The sequence below is a fragment of the Peromyscus californicus genome, unplaced genomic scaffold (assembly GCF_007827085.1).
Source record: "Peromyscus californicus insignis strain IS unplaced genomic scaffold, ASM782708v3 Scaffold_2__1_contigs__length_46816999, whole genome shotgun sequence".
Classification (NCBI taxonomy): Eukaryota; Metazoa; Chordata; class Mammalia; order Rodentia; family Cricetidae; genus Peromyscus; species Peromyscus californicus.
The window spans coordinates 3,370,004-3,385,695 of record NW_026294540.1 but is presented as its reverse complement, the minus strand read 5'-3'; the positions used below and the strand labels follow the sequence as shown (position 1 = coordinate 3,385,695).

The following is a 15,692-nucleotide window of genomic DNA, read 5'->3' as shown; positions in this document are numbered from 1 at the left end:
ATCAAATATCTTGCTTGATTATCAGATCACTCTAGAGCGTATACCCACTTTATACAGGATGAATTATCATGGAGGCAGGACCATGTAGCCCAGGCTGAGCCCCCTGCCTCAGTCTCCCCATTGACGAGATGATAGGTGCGGGCCCCCACGTCTGGCTTTGCCCCGTTTTAAATATGCATGGATGGAGACACAGGGTGTGGACCACGGCGCCACATCTTAGGTTACCCTTGGCAGCTTGGCACGGGATGATGCCGATGCCCCGGAGGAGGCCTGTGAGGATGGTGTGTGTCTTGGAGGAGGCTGGGGGATGGTGCGGATGCTGTCCTGGAGGAGACCTGCAAGGAAGCTATCTGCTGTAGTTTGTCCAGGAGGCGGCGCTGAGCTCTCGCGCGGGCGGGGCGGACGGGTGGGAGGGTTCTGACGTCCACGTCCTGGGCTGTCATTCATCTCCCGCCGGCCCCGCCCCTCGCGGTTGCAGCAGGGCGCGGAGCCAGGACGCACCGGCCACCGACCAGCACGAGCCATGGCTTCTGTCCCTGCGGGTAAGCACGGGCGGGCGGCGGGAGGGCGGCCAGGCCCCATGGCCTCGGCGCCGCTCACCGCGCTTCCCTGCTTGTCCCGCAGAGGCCGAGACCCGCCAGAGGCTGCTGCGCACCGTGAAGAAGGAGGTAAGGGCAGCCACCCCAGGGTGACAGGGCCATCGCGGGCCCCCGGCTGGCTGGCGGTAGCTGTGCATGGCTGGTCAGGGGAAGGGGGGTGGGGGCCCGGGAGGGCTGGGGTGTTTCAAGGTGTGAGGCTCTCCAGGTGTGGGGAACTAAGGAGTCTAGGTGGGACCTTCCCTTGTGGAGGAGCAGGTGGGTGGTTCTCACGCCTGGGGTGGGGTAGGTGATGTGGGGCTCCTCGTTAGTGATGCAGATTCTTCCCAGGTTTGGGGCAGGGGAGAGGTTCAATTTTGGACCGTGAAGCTGTCGCTGTACCTCACCCCAGATGCTCAGTCCTTGGAGCCACCTCTAGGTACCAGGGCCTCTGTCTGGGAGAACCTGTGGGGGTCACAGGGCAGGTGCCCTCCACTTGAATGACTACCATGCCCACACAGGAGTGGCTGTCTGCCTCCCCTAGGGGAGCTGGGAGCCCAGGCGTGACCTCCCAGGGCCCTGGGACTAGAAGAGTTTGGAAGGCTGCGGTGGCATTTTAGATGTCTACGGGCCTGTAGGTGTAGATGAGTGAGTGTGGCCCAGGACACGACGTGGCTGTGCATATGTGTATGGGAAACACATGTGCATTTACCTGGAGAGACCAAGGAGGGTCTTTATATTGTGTTTGTGTGAGTCTACATATGTGTGTGTGTGAGAGCGGGTAAGATTGAATGTGTGTGCGTGTGGTGTGGTGTCGCCCTCCTCATTTTGTCTCCGCCCTATCCTTCGGCCCCCCCACCACCACACACACACAGCCTCATCTTCATCTTGGGGTTCTTCTCCCAAGACATTGCTTGGCTGAGAATCTAAGAGCCAGGCTGGAGTCTGTCCCTTGCTTCCTGAGCATGGGTGTGTGTGTGTGTGTGTGTGTGTGTGTGTGTGTGTGTGTACGAACGATAGGGGTGCCACCCAGGAGGCCCTCCCTTCCTGGTGGCAGCCACCTGGGCAGCTGGAGGCTGGGACCTGTTGCTGGAGCCTTCTTCCTCTTGGGGATCGTGGGTGTGTCTCTGTGTGTGGCATATTCCTTTTTTTTTTTTTTTTTAAAGAACCAGCTCCAGGGCTGGTTGCAGATTCTAGAATTATCAGATGAGGTGATGTGTTAGATAGATGGTGGGGGAGGTCCCTCAGAAAGACTTGGAGGTTTTTAGCTCAGTCTTTGTAAAGACCTGTTTGAAGATGTGAGGCGCGTACTATCCAGACCCCAACCCCACAAACTCACACTCCTGCCCTTCAGAGGAAAGGTCTTAGAGCCCTTAGGTTGAATGTGGGAAGACGGTAGCTCATTTTAACTCAGACCTGATAGAAAGCATGCTCCTTGGCTGTTACAGCCTGGCGTGACCCTCTTTGTTAGTCAAACGGTTGACCAAAGAGGATGCCACTGTAGAAGAGAGGGTGAGCCAGGCCTCTGGGGAAATTAGGAGACACCCTAGTCCAGCTGTGCCACCAGCTCTCCCAAAGTCATTCATAACTCACCCCTTCCCTCACTCAGATTCCGTTTCCCCCCCCCTCTGCAGAAGAACACGCGGGCGCCCCACATCCCAGGTCTGCCCTCATCAGTCCAGCGCATGCTCCTAGAAAGTCTCTGGGGATGTTGCCCCCTGTCCTGTGACCACAAGTCTGCTTGATTTCCTCGATTCTGGGGACCCCTGGGTTTGGAGTGAGTCACCTTCTTGACTTGAGCCTGAGTGGAGTGGGGCCCTTTTTGCCCCGAGACAGGCAAGGACAGTCCATTGCCGGATGCAGCATATTATTGAACAGGATTCACAGTCGTAAACTGCTCAGTTTCTAAATCTTACTTATGGAGGACGGCCACTCTGGGGACGGTCACTCGGCGGATCTGATCTTCCGTCGGGGGCTTTTACGTGCCGTGCCCTGCAGACAGAGCAACCCTGTGAAAATGGCAGCTGCAGAACTGGGGCTCACAGTAGGGACGTGGCTTCTTCAGCACCCAGTCAAGAAGGGCCAGAATTAGGTTACTCTCCCCGCTCCCACCCCGGTCATCCAAGCTCTTTACATGGGTGACATGATTCCCATTACTCTGCTGGGTATAGCGTGGCCGGAAGCAGGAGGCCGTGTTTGAAGGATGCAGACCCAGTGCAGGGGAACAGGAGGAAGGCTGCCACCTTCGGGCTCTCCACTTAGCCCCCTACGTTTATCCCTCTGTCCACAGCTTCCTTTGCCCAGCTCCCAGCTCTAGAGGGATAGGGAGAAGTTTACCTAAGAATCTGATCATCAGGTCTTCTCTGCCCCTACTCTCCCGGGTTCCGATGAGCCACACCCCTATGTGCCACAGCCTCCCTCTTCCTCCTGGAAGAGGTGACAGAGGACTTTCCTAGACAGCCAAGCAGCTGTACAAGACTGCCCGAGCTGTGCCCCACCTTCCAGCCGCCCACAGAGCCTGTGTGGCTCGGAGTTCTGTCCAGAGCCAGCCTTGGGAGCTGTCAGGACTCAACACCCATCACGTGGGCCAGGAAGGAGCCCCGAGTTCAACCAGAGCTGGAGTCCAGTCCTGGGTTCATTCACTACAGAGGGGCTATAGGCACTGCAGTGACCAGGACAAAGGTCCTCTGGCCTCCTGGGGAGACATTCTTCTGGAGGAGACAGACCCTGGCAGACCCAGCAGGGAGGCGCGTGAGGTCTTGGCATAGCAAGACCATAGCACAGGCCCCCGCATCAAACAAAACCATCTGCCAGCTTGCAGGATATGTCACTGCGATGGCTTGTCAATCACACGGTCTCCCAGAAGCATCTGTCTTTATCTTTGCCAGTGTCTAGGTGACCATTTTGTCGTAATAGGGATGAAAATGGCCCAGTGGGCAGAATAAACTATGTGTGAGCATCCACCATGTTCACCTGCTCTCCTCCAGGGGCTGAGTCAATGTCAAAGGGATGCTGCTTTCTCCAGTGAAGGCCCACCAGCTCTGAGCTGACTCCTTCCCGGCTTGCCTTCCCCTCCCTGCCGCCACCCCTTAATTTTGTTTTGGTTCCCAGAGCAAGCAGGGACTGGCTTCCCGTTGTCATGACAACAGCCATTAAAAGAGCCAGCCATGTGATCCAGGTTGATAACGGAAGCTAAGTGACTAACTGCCTTGTTTTCCTGCCTCTGGCTGCTGCCAGGAGGCCTCTTAATTGGAGAGGAGAAAGCAGGGGCTTGTGGGCGGCAGATGAGACCCCTGGAAAGACACGGGTCCTTCGGGGGAAGCTGCAGCTAGCTGTGGTGGGGCCTGGGGGGCTGTCCTGTTGAGCCATCCTCACAGCTGCTCAGCTGTGTCTAGGGGAGCACACCCCACCCCCAGCTCTGAAGTGGAAGATGGGATGAAAGAAAACGGGGATGTGCTAAAGGAAAATGAGGGACCGGAGTGACGTTGCCATGGAGACGCCTGGGTTTCATTCTAACCTGGCAGTTCTGATGAAGGATCGAGGACAGCTTGGCCACCTCAAAACAGTTGCCAGATAGCGCGCGTGCGTGCGTGCGGGTCACCGTGCAAGCCTTGAAGGTCACCGTACAATCCTTGAACCAAACCCAGGAGTTAATATGTTTTAGTGTCAGTGCGCAGCTCTGCCCCAGGGGACATCCGGCAGTGTCTGGAAATGTTTTGGTTGTAACAGCTGTGGGAGCTCCCGGCATCTGCAGGAAGAGGCTACGGGTGATGCTAACATCCTGCGGTACACGAGACACCCCTGTGTGCCAGCATCATCATCATCATCATCATCATCACCACTATGATCATCTCCATCACTCCACCCCCACCATCTACACTAACCTACCACCACCATCATCACCTCCACCCCCAACATCACCATGATCATCTCCATCACTCCACCACCCCCACCATCATCTACACCGTCATCTACACCACCCCACCACCGTCAGCAGCAGCAGCACCATCTCCATCCACCTACCATCATCAATCACTGTGATCATCTCCACCACCCATCCCCACCATCACCCCATCACCATATCACCACCAATAAATACCACCGCCCATGCCGCCATCCTCACTACCACCATCTACACCACCCCATCACTATCATTACCCGCATCACCACAGCCCTCTACCATCTCCACCCCCACTGTCATCGTCACTGTCACTGTCCTCTCCACCAAGCCCTTACCATGGCCGCCATCATCTCCACCAAGCCCTTACCATGGCCGCCATCATCTCCATCAAGCCCTTACCATGGCCGCCATCATCTCCATCAAGCCCTTACCATGGCTGCCATCATCTCCATCAAGCCCTTACCATGGCCGCCATCATCTCCATCAAGCCCTTACCATGGCCGCCATCAACACCACCCACACCCCACTTAACCACCACGTCTATCACCTCTCACTGTCACTCCCACACCACCATCATCACCATCACTACCACTTCCACCCCCACGCCTCCACCACCACCCAACACCACCATTACCACCGGAAGACTCCTGCTTAGAACAGATGGCAGTGGTTATAGCTATGATCTTCAGTCTCTGGAAGCATGGCTCAGGGGTAGATGTGTGTGAAGGAAGGAGATGATGGGGAAAAGTGCATTTGTCTCGACTTGTACTGGGCTGGGGTTGCCAGTGTGCCGGCTACCAGGCAGGTAACCGGGAGCTACCAGGAATGTAAGAGCAGGGGAGGGCTGGCTCCAAGAAAGTTGCATCTAATAACGATCAAGATGGACGCCTCCCGGGCTCCTAGAAAGGACGACGTCTTCTCCTTTCTCTTTTCCATGTTTCCTTTCACAATCCACAAATGTTTGTTGAGCATCCCTGGACCATAACCTTGTTCAGGAAGGTGCAGCTTGGGAAATGAGGGAAAAAAACCGGAGCCGCTGCACGCCGATCAGATGAGAACATGGATGGCGGGGCTGGGGAGACGGCTCTGTGGTAAACTGCCTGCTGTGCAAGCCTGGGGGCCTGGGTTTGAATCCTCAGCACCCATGTCAGATTTGCTGGGCACAGCAGAACGAAGGTGTAACCCCAGCACTGTCCCCAGAGCTCACTGGCAAGACACTCTAGCCAATCGGTGAGCTCTAGGTCCTGTGAAAGATCCTGTTTCAGAGAAAGATGGAAAATGACTGAGGAGGACTCCAGACCTCCACTTCTGGCCTCTCCATGTGCATGTGAACCTGAACACACACACACACACACACACACACACACACACACACACACACACACACACACACACACACACACACACTGGGTGGTGCCAAGTGCTATGAGGAAAATAAGGCAGGGGAGAGATGGAAGGAAGGACTAGCCAGAGTGGTCAAGGATGGCCTCTGTGATGGGATGATCTTTGGGTGGAGGGGGGAAAGAAGGGAGGGGGGAAGGAGGAGCGAGGAAGGGAGGGAGGGGCATTGATGGCTACAGGTCAAGCAACCAGCATGTTCAGAGTCCTTGAGCTGGAAGCAAAGGATAGTGAAGGGGTCAATAGAGCTGAAGCAGTGAACAAGAGTGGGAACAAGGTCCAGACAGACTCTGGGGGCTTGCCACGCCTGTGGACAAGTGAGGCTTGATATTTAACCTGATTTACGTGAGAGCCGTGGTGGAGTTTTGAGCCAGAGAAAAACATGAAGGTATTGCAGGAGACCCTTGTGGGGGAGGCAGCAAGGACGCCATACCTCTGGCTTTTCTTTCTTTCAACAGGGTCTCACTGTGCAGCCCTGGCAATTCTGGATCTCGGTCTGTAGACCAGGCTGGCCTCAAACTCACAGAACTCCACCTGCCTCTGCCTCCTGAGTGCTGGGATTAAAGGAGTGCATCTCTGTGTCCAGCTTTCTGGCTTGTTCTTTGTGAGCTATGGTTCATGAGTGAGAAGCCGCTGTCAGTCATCCTTCCTGCTCCTGCTACATGAAGTAGAGACTCTGAAACTGTTTGCCATTGTGCGTGTGTGTGCATGCATGTGCGTGCATATGTGTGTATGTGTGTGTGTGTGTGTGTGTGTGAGAGAGAGAGAGAGAGAGAGAGAGAGCATGCACATGAATGTATGTGTGTGTGCAGGTGTGTGCATGCACGTGAGTGTGTATGCCCTCTTTGGGCTTCAGAGGGCAAAACTCCTCTTGGACAATGCCGTCTTATCGGCCCACCTGTCATGTCTGATGGGCTTTCAAAGTTCTGACGAAGTGGCTTCTGGGAGCTGTGAATAGCATTGGGCACCTGCGTCAGCCTCTGGTACCTGTGGTCCCTTCAGGGAGGTGGCAGGAGGGATGGCTTCGGCACCTCCTGGGCTGTCCCCCCAGGGTTCCCCCTGCAGCCACTCAGGAAGGGCTCCAGGAGCTGCCTAGAGTGTTTTGACACAGACTAGCAGATACGGCAGGGACATTTCGTCACCAGTGCCAGCAGCACTTGCTGGCTACAGAACCCGGTAAAAGGAGTGGGGGGAGGCTAAAAATGAATTTCTTGGTTCAAGGGTTTGGGAAGTTTGAGGTGATCAGGTTCAGGTACAGTTGTAGTTTGGGGTCAAAAATGTCATCGGGACCCTGTGTCTTCCTGGGGAGGCGTGAGGAAGCCCGAGTCCTTGTCCCGCCTCTGTAGCTGGCATTCCGTGAAGAGCTGGCTGGTCCACTCCCATCACCTCTTCCAGCTTTCCAGGCGAGTGAGGTTGGCCAGCCGGAGACCTCAGAGCATCCATTTGGCTGGCACCCCACTCAGAAAGCCCACTCGTCCTTGTTTATGCTCCTCTGAATTTGCCAAGTCTGTGTTTAAGATGTAATACGAGCTGCAGATTAGACGTTGTGGGAACAAGCCGCTCAGGCGGGGCTCAGCTGAGGCCATCCCCCAGGTCCCCTGAGGTTGATGAAATGACACAGGCATGGCAGGACACTCCCCTTCTTCGGTCATAGAAATGTCCATGCTGCAGCCTGGGGCCTGGCTTCAAACCCCTTTTTCTGAAGCTGTAACTGACAATTCACGAGTCCTTACGAAGTGTGCTCTGCCCTCGGGTAGTGTGTGACCCCCTCCAATGACAGACCACCCTGACAGCCTTGTTCCCATATAGTGACATTGCCGTCTCTGCTGTCCCAAAGCCCGCTGCCCTCTCTTAGGAGTTGAGTTGGAATAGCTGAGTCTTTGGCTGGCTGTGTCCCTGGCCTGGGGTGGACATCATGGGGGTCTCCCCTCCACTCTGTTTTCTTATCAGCCCACAGGAGATGGTGTTCAGCCTGAGGAAGCCAAGCTCCCTGGGCGTCACCCTGTCGCTATTATGTGTTCCTGGGCCATAGTGCCCTGAGAGTTCTGAGTGCTGACAGTGGTATCTCTTTCTTTCAATAGTTGAGAAGCTCAGAGAATAAATCTGGTTCCTCCTTCTCAGGGACAGACTGTGGGCATTTATAGAAGGGCCAGAGAAAGACCACAGTAAAAACACCAGATGGGGCTGGGTGTTGTGGCACACACCTTTAATCCCAGCATACTCAGAAGCAGAAGCAGGCGAATTTCTGTGAGTTCAAGGCCAGCCTGGTCTGCATAGTGAGTTCCATGGCAGCCAGAGCTATGCAGAGAGACCCTGTCTCAAAAACAAAACACAACAAAAATAAAACAGATGGGGACCCAGGCATGGATGCTGGTGATTCCAGCACTGGGGAGGTAGAGGCAGGAGGATCAGGAGTTCAAGGTCATCTGCAGCTGCCTAGTGAATTTGAGGCCAGCCTGGGCTACATGACTTGTCTGAAAAAATAATGAAACAAAATAAAAAACAGATCCTTGGAGCCGTGGTAATTTAGAGACCCAGTGATACTGAAGCATAGAACGTATTCCCTTCTGATTATCACTGTTGAGTAATTTATGCTTAATTAGGATCCATGCTCAGCAAATGGAAACTGCTAGAATTTTACTAAGTGTTTTCCTTCTTTAATCACAAAGCTGTCGTCCTGTGGACTAAGCAGCTGCTCCCCATCACGGACAAGACAACTGAAGCCCAGAGAGGTTAATAAACACAGACAAGGTCACACAGCCAAAATGCAGTGGAGCAAGGTCCGTCTTCCGTCCATTTCAGCTTCAGTAAACCCCCATAAAACTAGCTAGAAAACCAAGTCTACAAAGCAAAGGGGCTAAAAGCAGATGTTTTGAGTCAAGCGTTTGGGAAGTTTGGGGTGAGCAGGTTCAGGGACAGCTGTATCGGGGTTTCCAGAGCTGTCATCCAAACCTTGTGCTTCCATCTCTGTGTGTTGCTGTCAAGGTGTTTTTTGGTTCTTCCAGGAGGCATCCCCAGGGGCCCTGTCTGCCCACAACATTGACATCACAGCGGGAAAGAGATCTTCCTTGCCTTTCTTTGAGTCTGGTCCAGCCTGGGTCCCATGATGCTTTTGTGCCCTCCACAGTGGGGCATGTTGCTGTGATTGGTCAAGCCTGCAGGGGCAGAGCAGAGGAGCGTGGGTAGGAAATGGTAGGCAGGGAGCCGGGCACAGGGCCGGAACCACAGCTGCCCACAGCCAGAAGGGAGCTTGGTCCCTGGGTAGAGGAACATCCTGCCTACACCTGCTTCATCTGGACAGCAGGACTCTGGAGGTCAGGGCAGCCCAGCTCTCGTGAGGCCGACTGACATCCACTTCCTTCGGGTGAGCACGGTGATGGGAGGGAAAGGGCTCTGCTCCGCCTTCAGAAGATGCAAACCCCATCACACACCCCAGCCAGACGGCATAACACACATGAACACCCTAATAGTACCAATTCCTCCCGGTGCTCCAGGCCCTGCCTGGATAGTGCACAGTTAGGCCAGGATCCCTAATGGAATTTTCCCAAGGGCCTGCCCTGAGAAAATCCCTCCCAGGGTCCTGGGGAAGACACTTCATCCAGCTCAGTGTGTGTGTGTGTGTGGGGGGCTGTTATCTGAGAGAAAAAAATCTATGTACACCATGCTCTTTCCTCCATTACTTTATTTCTCTTAAGACAAAACTCTATCTATGCAACTTCAGTTCCGTCCTCACATACAGCTCCTCTCTGTACCTACTGGGCCTGCCTGTCATAGTCCTAACTAAGCTCCTGTGCTTTTGATCTCATCTCCGTCCTCTGTTTCTTCATCCTCCATCTTTCCTTCCTTGCTCCTTACCCCTGGTTCTGAGAAACTCTGCTCCTTCTCTTCTCCCTGGCCACACAGCTCTGCCTGGGCCAGGAGTTCCACTCCAGTCTTTACTGCACCTGGTTCTGCAAAAAGCCCTGTTGTCCTCAGTCAGTAGCTCTGCAATGCTACTAGGCCTGAAGGAAGGGGATGGTCTGAGCTTCATCTGCACAAAAAACAAAGCTATGCATCTACAGCCTGCCTGTTTCCTAGGCTCTGCAGGCGTGTTAGTTACCTAGTGGATCAGCAACAGGTCTGAGAAGCATAACTGTTTGCCATATGGCCTAGCAGTATATGGGCACACAAGAATTTCATAGCAGAAGGCAGCTGATACATATCAAAAACTGAACAACACCAAATATTCCTTGATAAATGGCTTCCTCTAGAAACATTCCTTGACTTTTCTAGGTATAGCTTTGGTATACAGCTGAATCTCTATAATATGTTCTTGCGGCCCGTTGCAGATCCCCACGTCCTGGTCCACTGTTAAGTTTAAAATACGGCTCCTGGACTGAAGAGAGGGCTCACTAACGTACTGAGTGTGAATTCCCTTTAAAATGCATCTCCTGGACTGAGGAGAGGGCTCACTGCTGGCCTGAGTGTGAATTCCCAGAACCCGCGTGAGTGCCTCAGGGGCTGTAATCCCAGCGCACCTGCAGGAGGTGGGAGGTGGATGACAGGCAGATCTTCAAACTCGCAGCACAGCTGACCTGCCCAAGAAACCGGAAAAACAGCCAGGGGATTGTCCCGGTGAAAGGTGAGAGCTGACAACTGAGGTTGTCCTCTGACCCCAACACGTGCACAGTGGTGCACCACAGACACACATGCACACAAATGTGCTTGTGCAAACATCACACACACACACACACACACACACACACACGGAAATAAGACACAATTCTTCCTAGCTCCTTTGCAAATGCCAAACTGATCCACAGAGCTAGTACGACCTTACGGGACCACGGGCATACAGAGTGTTTCTAGAAACTTCTATCACATTCTAGTTATCACATCAAGTGCTCGGCATATATTCACACGTGTGAATATATCTCCGCCATCTGAGGGGCCGGCCTGTGCATTATCCCATTTTGAGGAGGTTTGGGTGGAGGTACCTTAAGTGAAGTGATTTGGCCAGGGGCCCACAGCAGGTGACATCCAGATCTGAAGCCGTCCCTTAAAAACAACATTCCAACTGCTTTTCCTTTTAGGGTCAGGGAGGGTGAAGTCGGTTTCTGCTTTATCTGAGTGTTTTAAGCAACCCTCCCGCCCCACCACCCCCCCCGCCCCCCCGAAACTTGTATTTTTTTTCACACCCTCCCAAGTTTAGGCCTTCTTTGGGAGAGGGAGCCTTGTTTGGAATCTGTGTGTCTTGCTCATCTCCAGGGCTGTGCGTCTGGAGATGGGGTGTTGCCAGGGACCTCGGCCATGTGCGTGCAGTGGGCAGCACACCTAGGGGAAGGCAGGCCGCCCTCGAGGTATGGGCGGGATGTGAGGCACGAGCGAGGGAGCGAGGGAGCGAGCGTGCGAGCGTGCCTCATTTCTCTGGGCGGGGAGGAGGCTGGGGCTGCTGCTCCTCCCAACATCCTCGTCTCGTGGGAGGGGTGGGTTCCAGGGGACCCAGGGCACTGGTACAGGAGGTAAAGGGGGCTGCCTGGTAGAAACCTCATCCCCTGCCTAGAACACCTTTCTCGGAGATTGTGGGGGGAATTGGCCAGTCCTCGAGTCCGCAGTCAGGGAACCATGCCCAGTGCCTATTTATATCAAGCGGGTAAACCATTAACTGTGGCTCAGGCGACTGAGCCACAGACCTCCATCCTGCAGTCCCAACACCTAGTTAGAGCCGGGTGGGTTGGGAGTGGGCAGGGGAAGGATTGCCCAACACTCTGCAGCCTCTGGAGTCCACTGCTCTCCAGCTGGCATCCCTTACCTGTGCATGAGGAGGGACAGGAAAGACTGGAGGAGAGGGTGACAGGTCTGACCTGGAGTCCCATCCCCCAAATACCCTCATCCCACCATGTGCAGACCCACCCCACAATCATGCTTCTCCAGGGCAGGGTGCTGCACACCCACACTAAGGAATCCTCAAAGACCTGTCATGGTCTCCTTGGAGGCCTGTGGCTCACACTGAGGTTCCTCTTGGCACAGGACCTTCTGTCACTTGGACAAGTGTGTGCAACAGAATTCCACCACTGCCCTGCACACCCTTTGAGTCCCCAGTCCCCCTCTCCTTTAGCCCTGGCAACCTGCCATCTCTTTGCCGCACCTGTTCCAGAATGGCGGCGGCGGCGGCGGCATCCTGCAGGGCACAGCCTTTGAGCACGGCCTTCTTCAGCCTGGTTAATTGGCAAATGAAGGTGCCTGTTCCTCTGCCAACACGGTTCTCCCAGGGAACCAGTTCGGACCAGATGGGCTGGGAGAAGCGGCCTGTAGAAACTGAGTCAAGGCTAGGGAGCCAGGAATTGCCCATGACCCTGATGCAGATGTTCAGTTGCAGGAGGTCAAGTGAGCAGCTGCCTGGCTGCCCTGCTGCTGGGGTCCCCACCTGAGACAGCCTCACCCTCCCTAGCCTTGATTCAAATCCTGACCTCGGCAGGCTCAGGCTCACTGGGAACACCCACGAGCTCCATTACTTATCCACCCTAGGCTTTTATGGCCCCAAGCAGGTGCCAACAGGAGCTGGGGGGGACTTCACTGGGCCCAGTGGAGTTTGCAGACCTCAGAGAAGTGGTATCTCTGGGAACTTCTACTCAAGCCTGTGTGCTGGGTGCCTCCAACTGGGAGAGGGGGAAGGGCAGGGTTCCCACGGGCCAAGTCCAGTAGGTTGTGTCCACCCTCAAGGCAAGACATTTGTTTTAACACTTTTAAAGATTTGTAAACACCAAATTAAAAGAGAGCACGTGACCTAGACTTTGGCCCGCCAACTAGTCTCCCAGGTTTAGCAAATAAAAAAAATCAGAATGCACACCAGGCGGTGGTGGCGCATGCCTTTAACCCTAGCACTCCGGAGGCAGACCCAGGTGGATCTCTGTGAGTTCGAGGCCAGCCTGGTCTACAGAGCAAAATTCAGGACAGGCACCAAAACTACACAGAGAAACCCTGTCTCAAAAAGCCAAAAAAAACCCCCAAAAACCCCACATTCAGAATGCCCAGTTGAACCTGAACTTCAGAGAAGCAGACAAAAGAGATCCATGCAATACTTCCTATGATATCTGAAACGTGCTTTCACATAACCTGATGCCCCTGCATCTGATATCTGGATGGATGGGGCCCTTCTTCCAATACCCAGAAAGTTTTTTTTTTCCTAGCCCTTTATGGAAAAACCTTTGCTGACCTTGGCCTTTGACGTACAAAGCCCATCAGGAAGGACAGGAGCTGGGGACAGTTCTGGGAACAGAGCTACCAAAGCAGTAGCGACTGGCATTAGTGGTGGTAACAGCCTCAGAGTGGTCACCGTCATGTATGAGCACCGGCTGTGTGCCCATGGGCTCAAGGTCACCAAGAGTCATCCAACACACTCGGAGTGTGTGAGTCAGAGCACGGTGGGGTATACCAAGGACAGAGCATGCTGGGAGGGAGGAGACAGCATTATGGGCTAGGTTTTAGCAAGGGAGTTGGAGGATCCTTGCAAGGAGCCATGTGAGTGGAGCCCTGAATGAGGGGATCAGGGCAGAGCTGTCTGGTGCTCCCACCTTCACCATGGGAAACCCAGGCTGGGTGGGGATCACCCTATGAATGACAGGGTTTGACCTGGACCTAGTGGCTCCCAAGGGCTCCTTCCTGCTCTATCCCTGTCCCTAGAAGGCCTCTGTTGATTTGGTGCAGCTCCGTGCAGGGTCCTGGGGGAGGCATTCTTCTTGCAGATTCTGGAATTCTTAGCCTAGCTCTGGGAGCCGGGTTAACGGGTCCCTCCAGGTCAAAGGCTTCAACGTAACCTGGGACACGGGGCAGGAGACAGCAACGTGGGAGTCAATTTGGAACCTGGCAGAGCTCCGGGTGGGCTGTGGGAGGGCGTGGACACGTCGTGGGCACCAGTCGGGGTAATAGTAGGCCCAAGAACACTCCTCCAGCTTGGGAGACCTGCCTGGCTTCCCAGCCTGCCCTGACTCTCTCTGGAGATCTGTTCTCCTGTGCTGTTTAAATATTTACAAGTGGAAGGAGGGAGGGAGGGAGGGAGGGAGGAAGGGCTGGTGTCTGAATGGAGGCAGGTGTGGAGGCCTACGTGGAGGGGCAGGGCTGTCACTGCCCCAGGACCAGCTGTGTCCCTGGGCAGCCCTGACTGGAAACTCATTGGCCATTCGCAGAAGGCCCGTGAGCGCCCCCTTTGGAGAGCCTGGGTCTTCTCACCGGCACAGTCCCTTGCAGATCTTAGCTGGCTTGAGGCTTCAGATCCGTTCGCTTCCAAGAGAGCAAGACCCAGCTGGGCAGTTCTACATCCTGGCTGACTGGTTTGTTTTGAGGTAGGGTCTCTGGTCTTCCTGCCCCTTTTCCTGGGTGACTGAATTTCAGGACTGTGTCATCATGCCTAGTTCAGGGCGGGCTATTAGACCCTTTGCCTGCCTGCCTTCCTGCCTTCCTTCCTTCCTTCCTTCCTTCCTTCCTTCCTTCCTTCCTTCCTTCCTTCCTTTCTCTCTTTCTTTCTTCACACTGGTTCTTAAAGGGCTAAGCAGGTTTCTGTCCACATTTAGAGTAAAGACATTGATGCCTGAATGAGCGTTGAGGAAGGCGTTGTCCACAAGCAGCGAGGCCATAGTACATGCTCAGTAAAACCTCTCTCTTCCTTAAAACTGAAATGTGGTCAGTGGCTTATTGTGAGACAAGGACCCTGGGTTGGATTCCTCAGACCTTGGGTGAGTTATCTAAAATAGAAAAAAAACAAAAAAACAAAAAAACAAAAAAAAAAAAAAAAAAAAAAACAGGGCTGGAGAGGTTAAGAGCACTGACTGCTCTTCCAGAGGTCCTGAATTCAATTCCCAGCAACCACATGGTGGCTCACAACCATCCATAATGAGATCTGGTGCCTCTTCTGGCCTGCAGTCATACATGCTGTATACATAATAAATAAATTTTAAAAAAAAAGAAGAATCCAATTCTCGGAGAACTAATGGTAATAGAAGGAATTATTTTTGGAGTGTATGAGAGAAAATACATTTGCCAGGGTGGGGCATGATGGACAAATCTCTGAGTTCAAGGCCAGCCTGGTCTACAGAGTGAGTTCCAGGACAGCCAGGGCTACACGGAGAACCCCTGTCTCAAAAAAATAAAAAATAAATAAAAATAAAAAAAAAATGAAAAATGCCTCAGTTTCCCCACCATAAAGGAAACTGAACCTCACTAGGGTGGTTGTACTTGCACACACAGTCTCTGGAGCGTGCTCAGGTCTCTGTGTGTGTATGTGTGTGTGTGTGTGTGTGTGATGAGTCATGACCCCGATCATCGTAAATTGCCTGCTGTGTGGCTGGGGATGTAGCTCGGTTGGTAGAGTTGGTGAGCTGGAGGCCCTGATTCCATCCATAACACCACGTACAACCAGGAGTGGGGATTCAGGCCTGTAATCCTAGAACTTGGGAGGCGGAGGCAGGGGAATCTGGAGTTCAAGATCACCCTCAGCGTCTTAGAAAGTTTGAGGCCAGCCTGGGCTACATGAGACTCTTCCTCAAAAATAAGTGCCTACTGTGTGCTGTGATGCCCCGACGGCCCTTTCATCCATGTTCCCATGGCAGCAGTGACGAGTCCCGCTTCACAGATGACAGCAGATTGGACCCAGCTGAGAGGGACCAGCAAGCTCACACAAGGTCTGTGTGGCTCTGGGGTGGCATCTCCATCACCCTGTGTGCTCTAGACCAAAGCTTAGAAAACCCCACAGCCCCTAAGGATAGGGATGTCACCCCAGGGTCACCGCCCCCAACAATCCTGGGCTTCATGAGCCTAAGTATTTTTGGGCTTTACAGTCCAAG

General features: G+C 53.9%; 1 protein-coding gene across 2 annotated transcripts in view; it reads left to right on the top strand.

Annotated features, from left to right (window-relative positions):
* Positions 1-427: 427 nt before the first annotated feature.
* Positions 428-15,692, top strand: part of Sgsm1 (small G protein signaling modulator 1) — a 71,776-nt gene continuing 56,511 nt past the window's right edge. Inside the window, exons 1-2 of one of the 2 annotated variants that reach the window (XM_052755013.1) lie at positions 428-542; positions 625-668. In XM_052755013.1, coding sequence (XP_052610973.1) covers positions 524-542; positions 625-668 — 63 coding nt within the window. In that variant the 5' untranslated portion in view covers positions 428-523. The remainder of the gene's footprint in view (positions 543-624; positions 669-15,692) is intronic. The other variant, XM_052755012.1, reaches the window with a different exon arrangement.